The 21,330-nt window shown below is 36.8% G+C and overlaps 1 protein-coding gene across 10 annotated transcripts; it reads left to right on the top strand.

Annotated features, from left to right (window-relative positions):
* Window positions 1-11,513: 11,513 nt before the first annotated feature.
* Window positions 11,514-19,546, top strand: LOC308701686 (uncharacterized protein). Of its 10 annotated transcripts, none has more exons than XR_014031496.1 (8): window positions 11,514-11,856; window positions 12,446-12,775; window positions 13,252-13,398; window positions 13,524-13,733; window positions 14,167-14,283; window positions 14,427-14,455; window positions 16,261-16,531; window positions 17,276-17,921. XR_014031496.1 is itself a non-coding variant. In XM_081384081.1 (8 exons), the coding sequence occupies exons 2-8, from the start codon at window positions 12,481-12,483 to the stop codon at window positions 16,318-16,320; spliced, it is 765 nt and encodes a 254-aa protein (XP_081240207.1). In that variant the 5' UTR covers window positions 11,611-11,775; window positions 12,446-12,480; the 3' UTR covers window positions 16,321-17,921. The 10 variants fall into 10 exon arrangements, 8 of the variants coding, with proteins under 8 accessions (XP_081240209.1, XP_081240208.1, XP_081240206.1 ...); XR_014031497.1 differs by having other exon boundaries at window positions 11,580-11,775; XM_081384081.1 differs by having other exon boundaries at window positions 11,611-11,775; window positions 12,446-12,511; window positions 12,605-12,775; window positions 16,261-17,921.
* Window positions 19,547-21,330: the final 1,784 nt, after the last annotated feature.

Here is a 21,330-nt window from a genome sequence, read left to right as displayed (position 1 = left end):
GACTAATGGATGTGGTCGCCTATAGTTTTTTCTTCAAAATTATGTGAAAATAGTCTTGCTTTATCGTTCACATAAAACCATACATTGATTTAAATTGATGTAAAACAGGTTTTGCTTGGAAAGCCAATATGCGAGGGGGGCGTGAACGAGGAGTGGTTTTCACCTTAGATTACATTGTCCCACCCACTCTGCATAATGACTCTGCATAATGAGCCATTCATTCAGGTGTGAAACTGACTGAGCCACAATGAAAGGACAAAAGATATATTTAGAAGAAGACTTATATTGACCATTTAAGATTTTGCTTACATCAATTTTGTAAATATGTTTTGCTATTTTATTAAAAAGGTTACAATTACAACAATAATTACAATTTCAACAATATTTCAAGTGTACTCTTTCTTTGTAAAAAAAAAAAGATTATAGGCCTACATTTTATCTATGTATTCATTACTTTGAATATAGCCAACATTGGAATGGCTAACATCTTAGTTGATGACTTTATTTTTGACAAAAATAGTAGGCTATTTTATATATATAAATTGCTAAACAAAAGCTTATTTGACGAGGCAGTATATTCTACAGTAAAAACTGTACCCAAATCTACTAAACAAAATGTTGTCTTTCATATTTCGCCTGACTGTAACGTTGTTTTCATGAAATATTAGTGCATATTGTTAATTTGCCGTTTAATACGTTGCTTATACAAATAGCCTACATTTTATTTCAACATATTTCAGTCGATTTTTACTCATCTCAGTCTAGCAATACAGTTTGCTAAAACAACATCATTCATTCACAAACTCGATATAAATTTAACTTCTGGCAAAGATGAAGTTAATGATAGGCTTTTGACTCGCGATCTTCGCAGTGAACGCACCGGAGAAATGCACATTTATTAGGCTACATATTTTGTTTTGGATGGTTTTGTTTAGAACCAGCTTTCTGTAAATATATTTCGATTTTTTTTAGACATGTGAGGCGAGTAGGCTACGGGTTCATGATGATCTCCAGTTCAGACCTTATGTTGTGATTGCCTATATTTACTTTAAATCCAGGAAATTTGTTAATGAAAAAATTATTAAAATTAAGATACAATTGATACAAAACGAAATTCGTTTTAAAGAAAGGATTTGTACTTTCTGTTTTGAGGTCTCTGTGAATGTTTGAAAGTCTTTTAGTGCTTAGAGCGCTCGCGTCCATCATGGAGAACTGTCACAATATTGTTTTTTTCCTCATAAATGCGAACACGAAAAATAAAAGACCAAAGACTTTTAAGTAAAACTTACTCCGAAATTGTGTCCTCGGCGGAATTCGCTCTTCAAAATGCTGCCGTTCGTCGTCTGTTATAATCTTCCTCTGAGGAAACAACCCGGTATCGTGCATTCTTCCTCGCTGTCCAGAATAATCTGAAGGGCGTCTTCACCGGAGAAACGAGCCATACTCAAAACGCGATGAACTATCAGTAAGTCTCATGAAGAAACTGTGTTTTTATGGCATTGATGGGGGGGCGTATGCGATGCATACTAGATCAGGTAAACTATTTACATGTGAATCGCGCCGGGGGCGGGGCGGCAGCAGCTGATTATAAAGATAATGAGGCAGAAGGGAAAACGGTACCTCTCCTTGCTTTCAGACAGATTACATGAGTTGAAAACATTTGTTTTTTATATAAATTACTTCATTTACAAGAAGAGATTTCAAGCTTCATAAAGACATATCTCACGTGTCTGTGTGAGAAGTATTCGCTGAGTTATGGTTCATTTTCGGACGCGTTTCAGAATGGACTACACGGAGAGAGAGAAGGCAGAACTCGCTTCGTGTTTATTTTTCTTTATTTGGCGAAAAGCACAACACTTTGTTTTTATTGTGAGTATACACAAAAATAATACACACTTAACAGGATCGATTGATGTATAACACAAGCATATAAGATAAAAAGTTATATTTTTATTTTATTATTTTTTTTCACTGATAGGGAAAAAAACGTGCCTATCGCGCCGGCGCGATAGCCGACCTCAGGGGCTAGTAAATTTCTGCTAAAAATACATTTGTTTGTAATATCATGCACTCTTTGCTTCTGAGTTGCTTTAAAAATGTTTTTTTTTATGTCATTTTTTACTCAAAGCACATGTTTGGAGTGTTTCTGGCATTGAATGGTGATCTTATGGCTTTTATAAATATTGTTAAACTGCTGTTGTGTGTGATGGATCATTATACAAAAACACAGTCACACATCTAATTCTGACCAACTGCTAAATGTATACAGAGACACAGAACATAAATTAGGAATATATTCTCTTACCAATTTATGTGCTTTTCTTTTGTGGAATGTGGGAACAGCGTATGTCATCTCTTCTTTACGAATCTGAACTGTTTTAGCAACAACAACAATATAAATCAAATGCAGACAGAAAGTTAAAAGCATCTGAATTCTTTGTATGGTGAAATTAAATCATCATAAAACTCAAAGTGAAACAGCGTTATTCATATCGATGTTCATTTGTACACAAGCAGAATGTTGCATCTTTACATAAAAGTTGTTTTATCATTGAAATAATGTAGTTTTGCATCTATGTTCATATTTCCAGTGTGATTTGTAAAGAGCTGAGTTCAGTGTCATTATATAGATATAGAGATGTATAATGTAATCTACCGAAACTGCAAAAAAAACGTAACATTTAGTTTTATATATATATATATATAATATAGGTATATATATATATATAATATAGGTACATATATATATATATATATCAAAGAATAATTTGTAATACAATAATAATACAAAAAATACAGTATGTATTAGTATTTGTTATAAAACTTATTTGTTTGTATAATAATTATAATAATTTATACATAAAACTTATTGTTATTCTTTATAAAAATCTGAAAAGCAGTATGTAAGTCTTGCCTTCTTGATCAGTTTTTCTGCGTCTCCTGCAGATGCTGAAGATCACGACTGTAGAGACAATCATCAGAGATCCAGCAGCAGCAGCAGAGATCAACACTATCAGAGACACTGGAGGATGGACGAAGTGAAGGAGAGTGTGATTAGTGGTTAAAGAGGTTATCGGATGCAAAATTCACTTTTATATGGTGTTTGCATATAAATGTGTCTTTGCAGTGTGTGGACACAACCACAATACAATGGAAAAAAAAACATTCACAAATTTTTTTAATGCTCAAAAAGTCTAAAACCTCTCAATAATGAAGCTGTTTGGATTTTCTGATCAATATGATGTCATATGGCTCATGCTCTGCCCATGACCACTGACGGACTGTCCCATGTTAGCATATTTTCGCCCTCAGACATTTGTATACTGTCCCCTATGGCAGCACTTTATGTGTCTAGTGTGGACAACCCGAAGAGAGGGGTGGGGTGAGCAGTTGCTCATTATTATTTAAAGAGACATGCACCGAAATGGGTCGCTGTGAGCAAGGCTGTTTTTGAGGAGGTGAAAAGGGTGTTGTTACACAACCACTGAGGAATTTTAACCAAAGTATGTTACAAACTTTACATGAACACCCTAAAGAATCATACCAACTTGTGGAAAATGGGCATCCGAAGACCCCTTTAAGAGAGACAGTCATTAAATGAATGTGTGCTTAAACAGTAATATCATCAGTGCTGTGGTACCTGCACATGTGTGACAGAGTGTGTTGATGTCCAGATGTGTGGTCTGGTTGCTGATGGGATTGTTCAGCACACAGCTGTAGGTGTTTTTATCCTGATATTCCACCTCCAGAGGTAGAGAGAGACTGATGCTGAGATCACACACACTGATGCTGGACAATACACTGATTCCTGCATACCAGGAGAGAGTCGCATCACTCACATTCAACACTGATGAACACACCAATGAACATGATGATGAGGATGATGATGAAGAGCAATCTCTGATGATGACAGGAACAGGCAGACGAGCTGGAAAACATGACAATAAAGAGAAATATTGAAAAAAATTAAATGCCTCCCAGTTACAGGCCTATTTAACAGCACATAACCTCTATGGGCCTTTCCAGTCTGGCTTTCGTCCTTTACACATTACTGAAACCGCCCTGGTTAATGTTCTTAATGATCTCCTCGAAGCTTCTGATTCTGGCACTCTCCTTCTGTTAGACTTTTGACACTGTTAGTCATGAGATTGGAATTACTGACACAGCCTTTGACTCCTATCTGACAGCGAGGCAAAGATTTGTTATTTATCAGAAGCACAAACCATTCAACAAATCCATCAGTTCGGGTGTCCATCAGGGTTCTGTCTTTGGCCCTCTTCTTTTCACTATTTAAATGTTACCAACTGGATAAATTCTCAAATGCTATGGGTTTAACTTCAACTGTTATGCTGATGACATTCAGATTTATTTTTAGCACACCTTCCGCCTCAGTGTTTCCTCCGCTTACATTAAAGGGTAACTCTCGCCAAAATGCAACCTAGGGTCTTTTTGTTAATCTACCCGAGGCAAACTCTCGTTTAAAAGCATAATTAGAATGGAAACGCCACTTTTAAGTTTGACCGTATTTTCGTTTTCGGTCAAATTGCCTTTTGAATGGGAGTACATGGGGCACTACTATGATAGCATCAAAAATCACTATTTTTAAAACACTAAGGTGGCTCGACACAACATGAAACTATCCTCGAAGTATCACTAGTGATTTACAATGAATGAAATACCTTTCAGCTAAAAATATAAAACAATTACAATATGTTCAAAACTCTGCAGCCCACTTGATCACTCACAAGAAAGAATGAGCACATTACTTCAATTGCCTCCTTCATTGGCTTCCGGTTTCCTTGCATTTAAACTTCAAGGCACTAATCCTCTCTTATAAAGCTCTCCATAACCTTACTTATCTGACTTCAGCCTTATGTTCCTGTTTCTTATACTCTTGAAATGCAGTCAGTGTCAGTGATGGAGGGAGATTTACAGACTGAATAATATTCAGAGAATTTAAAAAAAAAAATCTTTCGCCGAATATCACTCTTCAGCTCTCAGTCTGTAAATTGAACCTTGTTATTCATGTTATTTGTTTGAATCTCTCTTTGTTTGTATCTCTTGGTTTGCATATTGTGCTTTGATATTGATATTTATTTTGTTCTGTTCCTTAACCTATCTTTGTGAAGTGACCTTGGGTGTTGGAAAGGTGCTATATAGTACAATTTATTATTATTATTATTATTATTAAACTATAAAGTAATTAAATCAATATGCAAATAGTTTAAAGGTCAAGGTACTGTTTATAAAATAATAATAGGACAGAACAAATGCTCTTACTCACCATAGACAGAAACATTGAATATTTTTGTTGTCAGTTTCACTCCAGTTATCTCTAGTTAATAAACTCCAGCATGTTCAGTTGTGGTGTTTGTGATGGTCAGAGATCCAGTTTGATTGTCCAGCTTCAGTCTGTCTCTGAATCTCCCATCAGGACCATCATATGTGGAGATTATTTGCTTCTCAACGCTGAGTTTAGCTATAAGAGACTTTTTATCTATAAATTTCCACTGTATTTCATCGTCTTCATGTATTTTAGTATCAGTGTGTAGAAGGACAGAATCTCCCTCCATCACTGACACTGAATGTATTTTAATTTTCTCAGCACCAAACACACCTGAAGAACATGAACATGTTTAAAACAGATTAAGACTCTCATTGGTTTACAAAGCCTGAAATCATCTGTAGTTTGTGTCATTTACATATGAACTGAAATACATTCACAACAGCAGTAATGTGAGATATATGAACAGACAGATGTTGTTATAGATGAACCAATAATTTGGTCTCTGTTTTAAAGTTATCTACAGTTGAGCAAAATCATTACTTAAAATTACATAATGTCCCGAAAACAAATACATGATAACTTCAGCATGAAGCTACAAGTCTAATTATGCTGGATATTTTCAAAAATTATTTTTAAATAAATAAGACGGTTAGACCAGTAAACAGAAAAATGAAAACTGCATTAGTATTAAACAAATAAATTAAGGAACCTGATTTCAAAGTTAGTATCTCACCATAATTATTCATCTGGTAAAGATAGCAGCAGATGAAAATAATCTAATCTGAACAGTAGCAGCAACTTTTTTGCTTCGAAATGGAAAGAAATGAAACCATTAAAATGTTTTTATAACTTACCAGTTAGACTCCAGCAGCAGAAACAGAACAAAACAAGCGTGTGAAACATCTTTAACTTTAACTGTTCAGTGCTTGATCTAATAACACTGTTCACCAAAACACTCAGTCTGTGTGAATCCTGTAAAAATACAGAGTTAATACAGAGTTAAAAACATACTGGCATATCACAGTACCGGCTGCACTGACGTTCATCTTCCAAGTCAAACTGAAAGTAGCTGTGGTCGGTTTTCAGAGATGTGGTTTGATCTGTTGGGTGGACAAACATCTTGTAGGTGAGAGTGTGTATTCAGAGCAGGTGTGTTTAGCTTGTAGGTGAAAAGTTTCTTCATGTCCTGCAAACAGCTTTTTAAAGGACAGACACACAAAAAAAAAAGTGTGTTTTTTGCTCACCCTCAAACCGTGACAATTTTAACATGCTATAAAAATATCTGTGAGGTATTTTGAGCTAAAACTTCACATACACACTCTGGGGACATCAGAGACTTATTTTACATCTTGTGAAGAAGGCATTATACCACCCCTTTAAAGGAGAACTTTAAAGGAGAACTTCATTTTTAACATTGAGCTCATTTTTTTGTAAATTTGGAGTGCTGTCAATACAGAGAACAACGACAAAAATCAGTGTTGCCTACACTGTGTTATCCTCTTTTTAAAATTTGCACCCTGTTGACTTCAATGGGGCAAGTTTTAAACCTGCTTTTAGCCTCTTAACATCCTTGATGTGTCATTACAAGTGCACAGCCAATGTGAGTGATTCCTTCAGAGTGAACACAGGTGAATCTGACTGCAGTAGATGTGAAAGATATGAATAAAAGTGATGTTATTTCAGCCAGCGCTCATACCTGTATTTACATCCTGTTTTCGTTCGAAGTCCACAGTAGTCGATTGTCGAGTTCATGCGCATAGGTTTAGTTACCTATGATCACGCACATGAACTCGACAATCGATTACTGTGGAGTTTGACCGAAAACAGGATGTAATCACTCACATTGGCTGTGCACTTGTAATGACACATCAAGGATGTTAAGAGGCTAAAAGCAGGTTTAAAACTTGCCCCATTGAAGTCAACAGGGTGCAAATTTTAAAAAGAGGATAACACGGTGTAGGCAACACCGATTTTTGTCGTTGTTCTCTGTATTGACAGCACTCCAAATTTACAAAAAAATTAGCTCAATGTTAAAATTGACCGGAGTTCTCCTTTAATGTCCCACTGGCTGTGTTTCAGACACGTACGTTAACAATGGAGCATTTCATAATGTTTGAAATTGGACTTAAATTGGACTCAGTGCACTCACTGACTGCATTTATTTAGGCCTATATTTGAGTTCAAGTTCAAACACTATAAACCGCTCCGTATCGAACGGAGCTCTGAAACACGGACAGGGGGACATTAAACAGGGAGTGCCTGTCCGAGCTCACAAGAAGTTTTACAAGGGAACGCAAAAATATTTTTGCAAGGGAGGACAAATATCTTTGTGAGGGAACGCAAAATTTGGTGTGGAGAATGATTAGGAAAATGAAAGGTATTAATAACTATGAGCAGATTCCTGTAAGAGAAGAGAACGGGAAAATGCCCATTAGAAATAAGGAAAATGCAGAAGTCTTAGCTTCAACCTTTGCTAAAATCCATAGCGTTGAAAACTTGGATGATACATTTTTTAAAAGAAGGCAAGAAATAAGAATGTCCGTATGAAAAAACAAGGAGTAGATAGCAATATGGATGAAGATTTTAATTCTTTTGAGTTAAAAAGAGCAAGAACAAAGAATGAATAAGTCGAAAGGGAGACACCTATTCAGCGTTCAACCTAATGTGAGGATTGAAAGAAGGGTATTTGTCAGAAATGTATTTCCTTTATCTCAGCTTTGTCCATGCAATAGCTTTATTCATAACTATGTCTTGTCCAGAGCATAAGTTTTGTCCAGAGAACAAAAGGCCCTGTACAGTAAGAAAGCCTTGCTTGCAAATTCCTTTGTATGTATGTAATGCCACATCTGTTTCATATTGAGAAGCACCCCCAAATATAGAAGGGGGGAGAGAGATGTGTGTTTTCTATGCATTGTGTGTTACAGAAGCCTTTTGGACCAAGGCTCAGAAGGAAAACTTTACCGGATATTTACCATTTATAGGATTGTTATATAAGCATATATGATACCTATGATATCATGGATGATTTTATTGGTTGAGATTGTGATACTCCCTATACATTTTCAGTATATATTTGTCCAGACTCTTGGAAAGCCTAAGCTGTCTTCCTGAGCTTCCCAGCGCTGGTTTCTTTCTTTTGTTTTATTCATTCACTACCTAAATAAAGGACGGAAAGAAAAGGCACTTCGTGTGGGACAATTTTAATTCCTAACAGTATTTGGAAGAGAAGATACTGTTATGGCTCTGTATAGGACACACTAACCCAGGCCCTTCGCGACCAAGCGGCAATTTTTATTTATAACTCAACCGTTTAGTTGATTAATATTTAAAGTTCTGCATTATTAAGGGTGTAGCCACTTGAGTGACAGATGGATTGCCGCTGATGTCAATGCTAGCCGTTTGTCTGCTGTTACTAGCCGTCACTTCACCTCAGCAAATGTTAGATAAATTGTAATACACCCATTACTTCGGCCACGGCTTAGGATTCCGTCGTTGTCGTCGAGTATCGTTCGAGAGAACAACCAGCGCTGTATTTCAGTTGTTTTCCTCTGTGAAAATGCACTAATAGATGTCTGACAATTTCTTGCTTTTTGGAGTTCTCCGATTTAAAACCGTCAATAAAGGCTTGTTCATTCTGCTCTCACGAAACAGATTATAATATGCTTATGTACCGTCAGGTGAAATCCTGAAGCTGTCGGCGCTTTCTCCGTCCATGCAATAAATGCACATGATCCATGAATGAGAGTGGATTTTCTAGCGCATTAACTTGAACTTCATAGGCAATATATCTATGGTTTAACCCATTTGAGAGACGGCCAAAATCAGAATTTAAAATGGACTGAATAAGCTCTCTACGAACTTGACGAGCGATGCCGCGCTGACGGACCATACACTAAAAACACTACTGCAGACTACACTACTGACATGTAACGTTATGCACATAAATCACTGTCACACACACTCTCTGAGTAATAGTAAATTACTGCATAATACATTTTCGACTAGCAGAATAGTACAGAATCACAATACACAGTCTCACTTGTAGCCATGTCTTTTAACTATTATAATATTTCGAAGGGCAAAAATAGGAAATTTAAATTGGCTTTACATCATCAACTGTCACTTTAGCGAAAGGCCCTGTGCAGTCGCAGACTTGGTACTGTAAGTAGCATAACGTTATAGCATTACCTCCCCAGCCTGAGCTAACTCGATCACGTCGAGCTAGGTGGGCGTGATTTCAGATAGCCAGGCTCCTCAGCTCTACTCACGCCCCGCCTCTTTGCGCATTTACTGTTATCCGGGAGTGACGCAAGGCCAAGATGGCGACTGCCGGCTCCGCCCACTTTAGGCTTCAAAAATGCTCTTCAGAAACCTACGGGTAAAGTCACGGACACTACGTCCATATTTTTTTACAGTCTATGGTCACGACAAGGCAAGCAAACCAAGCAATTGCTTGGGGCCCCGAGCTGGCCTGGGGCCCCAAGACAACGACTGCTTAAAAATAAAATGCAACGACAAACTGTGTGAGCGCCCCTTTGATAGTCAATGCAGTAAAGTGCAATGACACTGTTATCGGGATCCTCCTCAAGGGGGCCCCCCTCAGTAGTGCTGACAGCAGCCAGCTAACCACGTGATCTCTGCTGCCGGCAAAATACAAAACCTCCTCGGTAGTCATGAAGGGCCGAGCGGAATTATGCTTCAGGAAGCCAGAAAAGAAAGAAGAGAAAGGTAAAACAAGATAGTGGTAAGTGATAAATTACACTGGATAAAATAGCTCTACTTGTCTTGTACAAATGGTGTAATTTTGCAGCAGGTAGGCTAGCAAAAATATGTTTATGGTAGCTACCTGCCTGACAGCAAATGCTGCTTGTAACCTTAGATATCATATAAAGGCTAGATGTCTCGTGCGCGCTGCTGGCCAATGGAGGTCGACGTCCGCACGTGGCGGCCATCTTGCCACAGACAGCTCGCTCACTCGTTTAATGGTGCATGTACTTTTAAATAACCATAACTTGCTCAATTTTCTACCGATTTTCAAAACGGTTTGGTTTGTTATAAACGTCAGAGATGTAGTTATGACACTGCATATACAATGCATACATATGAATAATTATAACATACATGTTCAAGCATTCGGAATTATAGCCACGTTAATGACGTTTGTAAGAAACCAAACCGTTTGTAAATCCGTCAAGATTTCAGCGAGATAAGAGGATTTGTGTGCGTGCTGATCATTCACCTTACATTAAGCCTGCCTGTGACAAGATGGCCGAACGGAAGTGACTGCGCCATAAGACATCTAGCGTTTATATATGATATCTATGCTTGTAACAAACAGTTAGTGCAACTTTTTATTCGAACAGACGGAATATGGTTACATACTATAATATGTTTTTTAACGGGATAAGGAAGACGCAGATCTGTTCCAGAATCACTGTTTATCGTATTTAATGTCCATTTTGCTTGGGGTCCCCAAATTCCTTCAAACGGCCCTGCACTAACCTTCATTATTCACTGCATATTATAGGAAAGTGTGAGACAGACTTCTGCAGAATAACAGTTAGAATAACAGAAACAGAACATGTGATTTTACACTGTGAGGCAAAGCTATAAAAGAGAAAGAAATCAGCTTGATGAAAAACTCCAAAGAGATTTGGAAATCACTGCCATTACAGTTCAAGATATTCAGAATGCAATGAAACATTAAGGGTCTATGATATTCTTCTAAAATATTAGATAATAATATTATAAGATCTACAAATTTGATTAGAAGGATATAGTTTTTTTTCTTCTTTTTTCTTCTCATTTAATTATTCCTTTCGTTCATCGAGGCTTAATTCACACTCCATCCCAATACGCTGATTTCACGCAGCCGCCATTTTGAACTTGAAAGTGAGGCTCCGGTGGGAAGAACCCCGGAAGTACAGATAAACAACAATGCCTTGGACTACCAACCTGAAGCTGCTGCCGCGATTTACACTATTGGAAGATATTATCTAATATAGGATATGTATATAGTTCATTCCTGCTTCATTTTTTACTCTCTGGATTATATAGAAAAAAATATATTTTATTTATTAATAAATTTCACTGTATACAGTCTAAAGTATGAAAGAAATGTATGTACAGTTTTAGAATTGACACAACATCATTAAACACAACAATACGCCATCGCATTCACGAGTCTCCTATGATTAAAGGCGACACTTCCGGTTTTCTTCCCACCGGAGCCTCGCTTTCGATTTCAAAATAACGGCTGCGTGAAATCAGCGTATAGGTGGCGGAAATGAACCTCGAGCTGGTTTGCCAACCACCAAAGAAGCAGAAGAACAATAACGACACGTGACTGTCATGTATTCATTCATTTTCAGTCCAAACGATCATTTTCCAAATGAAGCGCCGCCTTCCCGGAATGCTTTAAGGACGCGTCAAAGTCGCTTGACATAGGAATATAGAGGAGTGCTGCGCGACAGAACTGTGATCGTACCGTAAGTGGCTGGGACAACTGTGCATGTAAAACATGAACGCAAAATATTGCATTTGCTCAGTGTTGTTTTTACTCGCACATGGTAAGACATTTTATATTACAGTCTCTGTTCTACTCAACCATGAAAATGAATGACGAATTTAGCAGAAGATTGTATCCATGGCTACGCAATTTATCCCACGTGCTCACTGCTGCTCCTAGAGCATTGTTTTCTTAGTAAAAGATTGCTGCTCTCTTCTTGAAACTTGAAATCTTTTAAATCACTATAAATTGATCCATATGCTACATTGAATGTCATTTTATCATTTTAAAGCAATATTTTCCGATTATAGCACCAAATGTTTTAATGGATAATATGTATCTATAATTTTTGGAAATGGTCTATATGAATCTATGAAAATTGGTTGTATGAATCCACAAATATGTTTAGGGAAAGCCGTTAATATCAGAATGTGAGTTTGAATGATGTCCATGAGTCTGAGTATGTTTGTCTGATGAGTGAATGTGTAAATCAATGATGTTCTTCTGCTGTTTGTTTGCATGTTACATTATGAATCCAGACATATTTCTCTATTCACAATCTTTCTGATCTTGAGAAAAAAAACTTTTAACAGCCCTTTTTTTGTTGTGTAGTTTTGTTTGGTTTAATGAACTGTTCTTTTCTTTTTCAGGTGCGTCTGGTGTTGGTGCAGATGAAGTGTCAGTGATGGAGGGAGATTCAGTCACTCTACACACTGGTGTGCAAACAAACCAACAAGAAGACATTAAATGGTATTTTAATGACACTCGTATAGCTCAAATCACTGGAGATCTCAGTTTCATCTGTACAGATGTTCAGTGTAATGAAGGCACTGAGAGATTCAGAGACAGATTGAAGCTGGATCATCAGACTGGATCTCTGACCATCATGAACATCACAAACACAGACACTGGAGAATATGAACTACATATCATCAACAGTGGCGACATCACTGAAGACTCCTTCAGTGTTTCTGTTCGTGGTGAGTCATTTAATGAATGTTTAAAAGCATTTAATTGAACAAAAAAGGTTATATGTGTTTAAATCACATCGTGTTTATTATAAGAGTGACATTCAGAGTTGCTTTTTCTCTTTAACTGCATTATTAAACAGAACAGAATGTTTTAAAACTAATCTCTTTCAGTTGGTGGTCCATTAGTTTTATCAGTTAGTTTTATTCTGGTGAAGAAGACAATTTCTCATAATTTAATCCCGGATCATCCTTTCTTATGATTTAAATGCATCTATTATTTTATAATTATTGGGTTTTAGTTAGTTTTTAATAAGGACATTAGCACATCATTTATTGGTAAAATTCTGCTTTTTAGATTGAAAGTTGAGAAAACATATAATGTCATTTTTCATGTCTTTTTTGTATTATAATCAATATTTCAGTTATATTGTTGTAGAGTTTTCTCAGCAAGTAGATCCTCCAACATCTGTTGGTTTGTGTTTCAGGTGTTTCTGCTGCTGAACGAGATGAAGTGAAGTCAGTGAAGGAGGGAGAATCTGCTACTTTAGATTCTGGTGTAACAAAAAACCCAAATGCTTTGATGACGTGGTTTTTTAATGACACTCTCATCGCTGACATCACTGGAAATCAGAGTAAGATCTTGTTGTGGCAAAAATATTCATTAACATCATCATCACTGCGTAAGAGACACTCTGAATCAAATGATCATTCAAAAAGTATTCATTCTTGCAAGAATTTTCCATTACAATCTCTACAGATGATCAGTGTAATGAGAGATTCAGAGGCAGACTGAAGCTGGATCATCAGACTGGATCTCTGACTATCACAAACACCAGAAACACAGACTCTGGAGTTTATCAACTACGGATTATCACCAGCAATAAACTACTGATCAGCAGCAGATTCAGCATCAGAAGGAGCTTCAATGTGAATGTCAGCATTAAGAGTTTCAGTGTTAATGTCACTGGTGAGTATCATGTAATCATTCAGTGCATTTTCCTTTGGAGTTTTAGGAAACCGATTGAAATATTTACTGTAAATCAACCCTGTACATGTTTATTGGTGGCTGTTAGAAAAGTTGAGATTTGACTCAATATTAAAATATAACTGAGACCATTTCTATTGTCTTCTCGTTACATTGAGTTTTGTTTACATTATGAATTTTGCAATTAAGTATTGTTAATAAGAAAAATGCTAAATATTTGTCAGTTTTCCTGTAAACACACAGTTTCATGAAAAAAAAAATCACCAGATGGCACCATTTATAAAGTAAATTACCATCACACTGATGACCAAATTAGACGGGTATAAATATCAGTCAAAAGTATGTTGTTAAAGTAGATTTTTAGTCAAGCTCTGGTAATAATGACTCAGATAAATAATGACTTTATCTGTTCCAGATTCAGGTGTGTCTTCAGGAGCTGTAGCAGGAATATGTGCTGTTGTTCTGCTGGTCGTGGCTGCAACTGCTGTGATTTACTATCGCCTCAGGAAATCTACACAAGCAGGACAAGATGGCAAGTATTTTATACAGCTGATTTGACAGGATGGAAGTATGAGATTTATTGAACAAAAAAATCGTAAAAAATGTGTGTCTTTATTCAAATTAACCAAAGTAATCTGAGTTAATCGAGTTTTCTTGTTATTGTTGTTTATACAGGCATCACGAGGCAGAACAATCCTGATAAGGTAAGATGTGCACTGACCTCGTCTGTCTAAAAAAAATAAAAAATGAATTTACAACCGATTCTGATTTGTGAGATCTGCAATTCTCACAAGTCTAAGGCTACGTTCACACTGTCGGTTCAAATCCGATTATTTTCCGATTGGTAAAAAAATTATCTAAATTATTGACTGTCCAGTATCGCAACTGTTCAGATCCGATTTGTGTGTCCTGTGTCGCTCTTTTGTTTTCCTGAATATATGCATTGCATTGGTAGGCATGCGCCAAAAACAACAACAACAGCAACATAGAAGGATTGCAATACAGATAGACGCAGTAGTCCAGAGCAGTGGCTACATATGGTCAGTGGTAAATAAATACTGTCTATATGTGTATCTGCCGGGCAGGGCTACAGCATCTTCTACGGCAGTGGCAGAATTGTTTTATTTATTTCGAACAGAATTTATTCTGTGCTGTCATCTCCGTCAGTTTTAGAGCATATCTGTATGTAAAATACTGTACTATGTAAGTAGGAACTACATTTTAATTCAAACTTACTTGCAAACTTTCCGGATGTACTGCATCCGCCATGTTGTTATTGTCATGTGACCTACCAGAGTCAGTTACGTCCCTTCACCTCAATTCCCAAACCCGCTCCTGTGGCCTCATAGTAAAGGGACACTTCAGAATCTCACCGGAAGTAGTAGTTCATCCGGGTACTTTACGCCTACTGTTTTTAGAATACTATGAATTCGGACATACTACTATGTTGGCGTACTGTTTTTCGCATACTATATACAGTAGTAGAGAAGTATTTGATTGCAGACGCAGTGCATGTCATGTTTATATTGTCATTTTCTGCTCGTCTGGCATTTTGCAACAACACAACTTTGTTTCATTAGCGACTTCCAGCATGTTTTCTAAAACAACGTCTGATATTTACGTTTTACATGGCGTGCGACAGTGACAAAAACCGTAACATCTGATCAGAGCGGTCAGACTGAAACGGATTTCCAGAAATGTGGTTTGATTAGGATTTCAGACTGTCAGTCCAAATCTTATTTTTGTGCATATCCGATTAAAATGTGACTTTATCACACCACGTAAAATGTAAACGTCAGACGTTGTTTTAGGAAACTTTCTGCTGTTGCCTCAGAAGACAAAGCACAGTGGATAAACATTGTCATGTAAATACGACAATGTCTCTATTGCAAACCACAGTGTGAATGTAGCCCATGTAGCCCAAAATGGATTTGTAAAAATCCTATTTCATGTGATTTATTTTTTTTTTTTTTTTGCCTTTCACACTTGATAAATATGATTGGATTCCAATCGGATATGCACAAAAATCTGATTTGGACTGACAGTCTGAATGAGGCTTTAAGGGATAGTTAACCCAAATGAAAATTACTCACCCTCAAGTTGTTCCAAACCTGTGTGAATTTCTTCTTTTGAACAAAAGATATTAGAGAATGTTGGTAACCACACAATTGTCTGCAGCCATTGACTTCCACTGTATTTTTTTCCTACTATGGAAGTCAGTGTCTGCTGTCTGGTTACCAACATTCTTTAAATATCTTTTGTGTTCAACAGAAGAAAGAAACTCACGCAGGTTTGGAACAACTTGAGGGTGAGTAAATGATGACAGAATTTTTATATTTGGGTAAACTATCAGCAGAATGTTCAGCATGTTTTTGCATTCAGAAATCATTGCATAGAAACACCAATAATTTAGTTTTACTTAAGAATAAAGAGGATTCAGCAAACCTCTGAGGAAAAAAAAACAAAAAACATTTGTTTTAACCTTCTGTAAATGTGTGTTTTCCTACAGAGGAATGGTGTGGAAGTCTCAATTCCCTTATCAAAAAAGTTTCCCACTGATCCCTGCTGATCATCAATAGGATTTCCAGTTTGTAATAGTGGATAAGAGCTACTAAAGGAATCCCAACCGGAACAGTGCAGGATTATCTCTATTTATCACTATAACTCTATTTACCATTAGCAACAGCATTTGTTCTACAAGATATAATAATGCACTGATCTATTTTGATCAGATTCATAATCATTAATATTGCAAGATGCAAGTGCTCTTCACAGATCATGTGTAAATGCCACAACAAGGCAACTGTCAGTTAAACAACACACAGGTCTTAAATTAAGTCTGTGCTACAGATACTGTAAAAAGACTGTTAATGCTACATCTTTACCATTTTAGTATTGTTGACATCTTGACAGTGCCAGTATGTTGAGTTTTGGATGCTGGTGTCCCTACCTGTTTTAACCAGAAAGTCCCTTTTTCAACCAGATTGGTCAACTATAAGGCCCTGTTTACACCTAGTATTAAGATGCATTTTGGTTGATCGGACCACAAGTAGACGAGAGAGACACAAGTTCACGCAATTTACATAAACTCAAAAGCAGGCGACGGAGAAACATATGGAGAGCATCAGCTTTCTTTTCTGCTCTGACAGACGCAAGACCAGCCGAACGCTGTGAGTGTGTGTTAGAAATCAGGAATGGTGAGAGAACATTGCACTTGGTATGTTTTTTCATCTTCAAACCAAACTTAAGTCTTCTGCAGACAGAGTTTAAATCTCGTCTGGCTATAGCTCTTCCCATAATGTTTAAGCATTAGGTCATTAGACGGAGAGCAGTTGGTCTTTTGTGGCTGTTTGAACATATTCAACCACATGAGCAACACTACTAAAGCAATCCGGTCAAATGTGTTTTTCAACTACCTCTGGAAGTGGTCCAAAGTGGACAAGCTCAACATTTTTTAGACCCCGTTTACACCTGTATTTAGCGTTGTCCACTTGTGATCTGATTGAACAACATTTTAATACCAGGTGTAAACGGGGCCTGAAGTGGTGTTTTCAACAGTGAAGGGGTGGGGTCAGAATCCCTTGTCTCTTCAATATATCTATATCCTTTTTAGTTTTTACATTATTCCTATAACAACAAGTACTAATCAAGTTATATAATCATTACTGTATTCAATAAGTGATTCACATATAGTTTTAATCATATTTTGTTGTCAGCATTTCTACCAGTTTCTTTCTAAGTGCATTATGGTGTCTGTGACTAATCTTTAGTGCCCTGAACGAGGACCTTGAGAACAGGCTCTTTGTATTGGGAAACCAGCTAATAGGGCATGCCTGAAGAAGACCCTCATCAGATGACTCTATGTCTGTTTTCTGCTGACCAAGTTAAGGTTACAGGGGTCAACCTCTACGTGACTTGCGTGATCTGGTTCACAGAATTGTACTTCTTTCATGTGTATTTTTCTAAAGAATAAAGTGAACATTATCTGTACTTCTTTCTGAGGAGGGAAGGTTTTATCAGTATGTTTTGGGTAGTCTGTCCTGATAATAATGAGCTCAGGCCCTCTACAACCTTGGAAGAACTGCTATTCCCTTCTGCTTTTGTGTATGCGCTGAATGCTCTGTACAGGTCTCGTGATATGTAGCAGTAAATATAATACTTATTTGATTGAACCTCACGACTCCTGGTCTTCTTTCATCATATCTGGTCCTGGGTCTTACAGCTGTTACTCCCCTAACAAGAGGAATCCTTGAGAAATGAAACATTTCCCTGTCCTGTTTTGGGTTTTGTTTTGTTTGTTTGGAGTGTCAAAGCAAAGAAAACACATTAAAGCTTTGTGGTTGTGGTTGAAGGTTCAAGTCCAGCAAGGGCTGCTGCATAAGCTTTTCACATTTTATAAATGTGTTTATTGATAAAACATGAATATTACAATATTCATGTTAATAATAAATATGTTCACTTTACTAAATGCCTTCACTGTTGAAATGTGCAAAAATAAATGGTTCTTGTAAGAGCCATAAGTCACATTTCTTAGATGTGGAATAAATAATTGTGTGCATTAAGCAATCAGTAAATATTTAGGAGTAAATCATTGTATATGTGTCCAGTCCATTATCAGTCCAGTCTCTACCACCACATTCCAGGAACATGAACAGGAAATAATCAAAAAAAGTATGTTTGACCCCAGTTTTATACATAATCTGTTTGTTAGGGTTAAGTAAAGTTCTAATGGTTCATTTGTGTTTTAGTTTGGTTTTGTTCTGTTCCTGTTTCCCCATGTTCCTGCTATGTTAGCTATCTTGGTTGCTGATTTGAGTTTCACACCTGTTCGCCGTTTCATTGATTACTAAATGTGTATTTAAGGCTAAGTCTCCATTAATCCAGATACATTTGAAAACAGTGTTTTAATTTCAAAACACTCACACTAACATTTTCATGCATTTTCCAAAAGTTTCTCATTCACACTGAAATAATAAACTCTAAATTCACCTGACTGCACATGCATGAAACCTCATAAAAGCTCACTGAGATGATACAGATGGAACATACAGACAAAGTTCTCATGCTATTCTTCTGATAGTTTGATTTTATTTAGCAAAATATCTCACCATTCACTGATGTGTCCAGGTCGATCTTAGTCACCATTATATGCCGCATTATTTTGCCATATCAGCATTTGTGAGTACAGTTTCTGCCATCTTTGCAGGACTGTGATATGAAGAGTGTGCAAAGTAACATATCTTCAAAGTGAATAACACATAACAGGCACAACACAACAAAAAGCTCATATTCACAGGACAAAAACGCCATGTCAGTGTGGACGGAAGGCCAATACGTAGAGAAAAATATCTGTTCCCAATGTATTATTAGTGTGGACAAGGCCTAAGCCTTTATTGATTATTAAATACTGTATTTGTTTGATACTCTATCGTGAGTTTTCTGCAACCCATTGTGACAGAACAATGGGAAAAGATTTCTAATTGTTCAAATTTCTCTTTCTTTCTCAGGTTCATCCTGCTTAATGTGGATTATGGGATCTGTTCCCAGAGTCACAAATTCAGAAAGCTGTACCTGTAAAAAAAAAAAAAAACTTGATAATAATTGCAATTATTTTAAGTTTGTTATCAGAAATAACTGACCTATGCAATTAGTGAATCATTTATAGAGTGATCATTGTGATTTTAACAAAACATAGACTGAACTTTCATCTTGAACGTTTTAGGATTGAACCTTTGACATTCACACAAGCTGTTTAAATGAATCCTTAGCCATATAAACACATGAGTCTAATCGACTGTTTTTTTGTTTTGTTTGTTTTTTAAATTATGTCGTATTTATAGTGGATGAGGGTGAAGGCTAACCAAGGAAAGGTGAATTCCTGGTTAGGACACTAGATGGTGCTAGTAAAGAAAAGGGGTTATGCGGAACGCCCAACGTTCGAACCGGAAAACTGGTATAAGCATTTCCAGTTTGCACTACCGTACGCATCTACAGGTGATCTCTGAGGTAGCTTATTTTTCGCTTTTTTTAGAATACAATTCTTATTTCTGTTTTAATTAAAATGTCATGAATGCTTAAGTATCAGGAAAAAAAAATATTCTAAAAAAATAATGCTCTTCATTTGATTTATCGTCTGCCAGCAAATATAAAAGGTTAAACTATTATGAAAGCATACAAGTCTAAACTAACTTACTGATAGTTAGCTAACTCTACATCGGGTGCCATTAGCAATACCATAATCATGAATAAATAGGAGGCGTAAAAACTTAAATCCTTTATCTAACGGAGTACTATATAAATATATATATAAATATATATAGGCTATATATATATATATATATATATATATATATTTTTTTTTTTTTTTTTTTTTTTTTTTTTACATTGAAATATCAGTGTACCATGACTTCCACTATGTTATGTTCCTTTCCAAAAACCTTCATATTACTTGAATGACTCGTCAAGGTTCGAACTTCTAACATTCCGACGCAAAGCGAATCTCCCACTTGATTAGACAGAAACTTCGGCTGCGTCCGAAACATATGTGACTTGCCTCGCTGTGAGGCAACAATGACTTTTAACAATGACTTTGCTGGCAGCGTCTGCACAAAAAGGGATCTCACAAAACTGATTTGGAAATACTTCTGAGGCAGCGTAACGGTTTAATGATGTACAGTGAAATAAAGTGAGCTTATGAGAAAACTAAAAGAATATTTAAAGGAGACATATCATGCTTTTAAATCGTTCCTTTTAACATATAAATCATACATTTGTAGTCTATATAAAGCAGAACTGCAATGCTTGGGTCTGAATTCCTCATTATTATAGCTCCACAGGCCCCCTTTTTACCCCTTTTCTGGTGTGCGTCTGACATCAACTCGTTTTGGTGCGGTCTCTTTAAATACAATTGAGACACATCATACCCCGCCCCCTCTCCAGTTTGTAGAGGTTCAACTCCACCCCGTTCGGCCATTTTTGTAGTTTAATAGCAGAGATACGATTATAGCGGCACAGAAACTTTTTATTCACACGTTATTAACAAAATGTCAACAACGGAAGACTTGTCCAGCCAGCCTTACATGTTCGAGCCAGAGTCCGGAGACGGAGCGAGATGAAAATGAAGACGACGAACCTGTAGAACAACGTCTTCATATGGATGTATCGCAATGGTGTGTTACTTACTGTATTTACACATGAAACTTTGGTCTTCCGACCTTTTACCACCGTGTCGATTTATTTTGATTAATATGTGCGAGGGAGAGAGAGCAAGACAGCGTCTAGTATGGAGAAGGTTTACACTTTCGCCAGGGTCTGAAGAGAGAGAGTGAACGCGCGCGCGACCGGGTCTCTCTCTCTCTGCTCGTTCTTTCAGTTAAACATGCGCACTGTCATAAGCGCGGCAGTTCATCTACATTAGACGGTGTAATGAAGCGTATGGGTTACTACATCCAACAACCGAACATTTTAACTTACCCTCTCGTAACTTCTGCATCTTTTAGCTTGGACTACAAAATTGCAGCGAGAAATAATAATGGCGGATCGCTCGAAGTGTTGGGCTGGAAGTCAATGTCCTTATTTG

This window comes from Scardinius erythrophthalmus (genome assembly GCF_964197995.2).
Source record: "Scardinius erythrophthalmus genome assembly, chromosome: 14".
Lineage (NCBI taxonomy): Eukaryota > Metazoa > Chordata > Actinopteri > Cypriniformes > Leuciscidae > Scardinius > Scardinius erythrophthalmus.
Note: the sequence above shows the minus strand (reverse complement) of the source record. Positions and strands in the feature narration are given on the sequence as shown.

Bases quoted from the DNA above. Each gene is read 5' to 3' on its own strand.
- LOC308701686 (XM_081384080.1), top strand. From the start codon at position 11,808: ATGAACGCAAAATATTGCATTTGCTCAGTGTTGTTTTTACTCGCACAT. The intron at 12,776-13,251 runs GTGAGTCATTTA...TTTGTGTTTCAG, and splicing joins CTTCAGTGTTTCTGTTCGTG to GTGTTTCTGCTGCTGAACGA. The intron at 13,734-14,166 runs GTGAGTATCATG...TATCTGTTCCAG, and splicing joins TTTCAGTGTTAATGTCACTG to ATTCAGGTGTGTCTTCAGGA.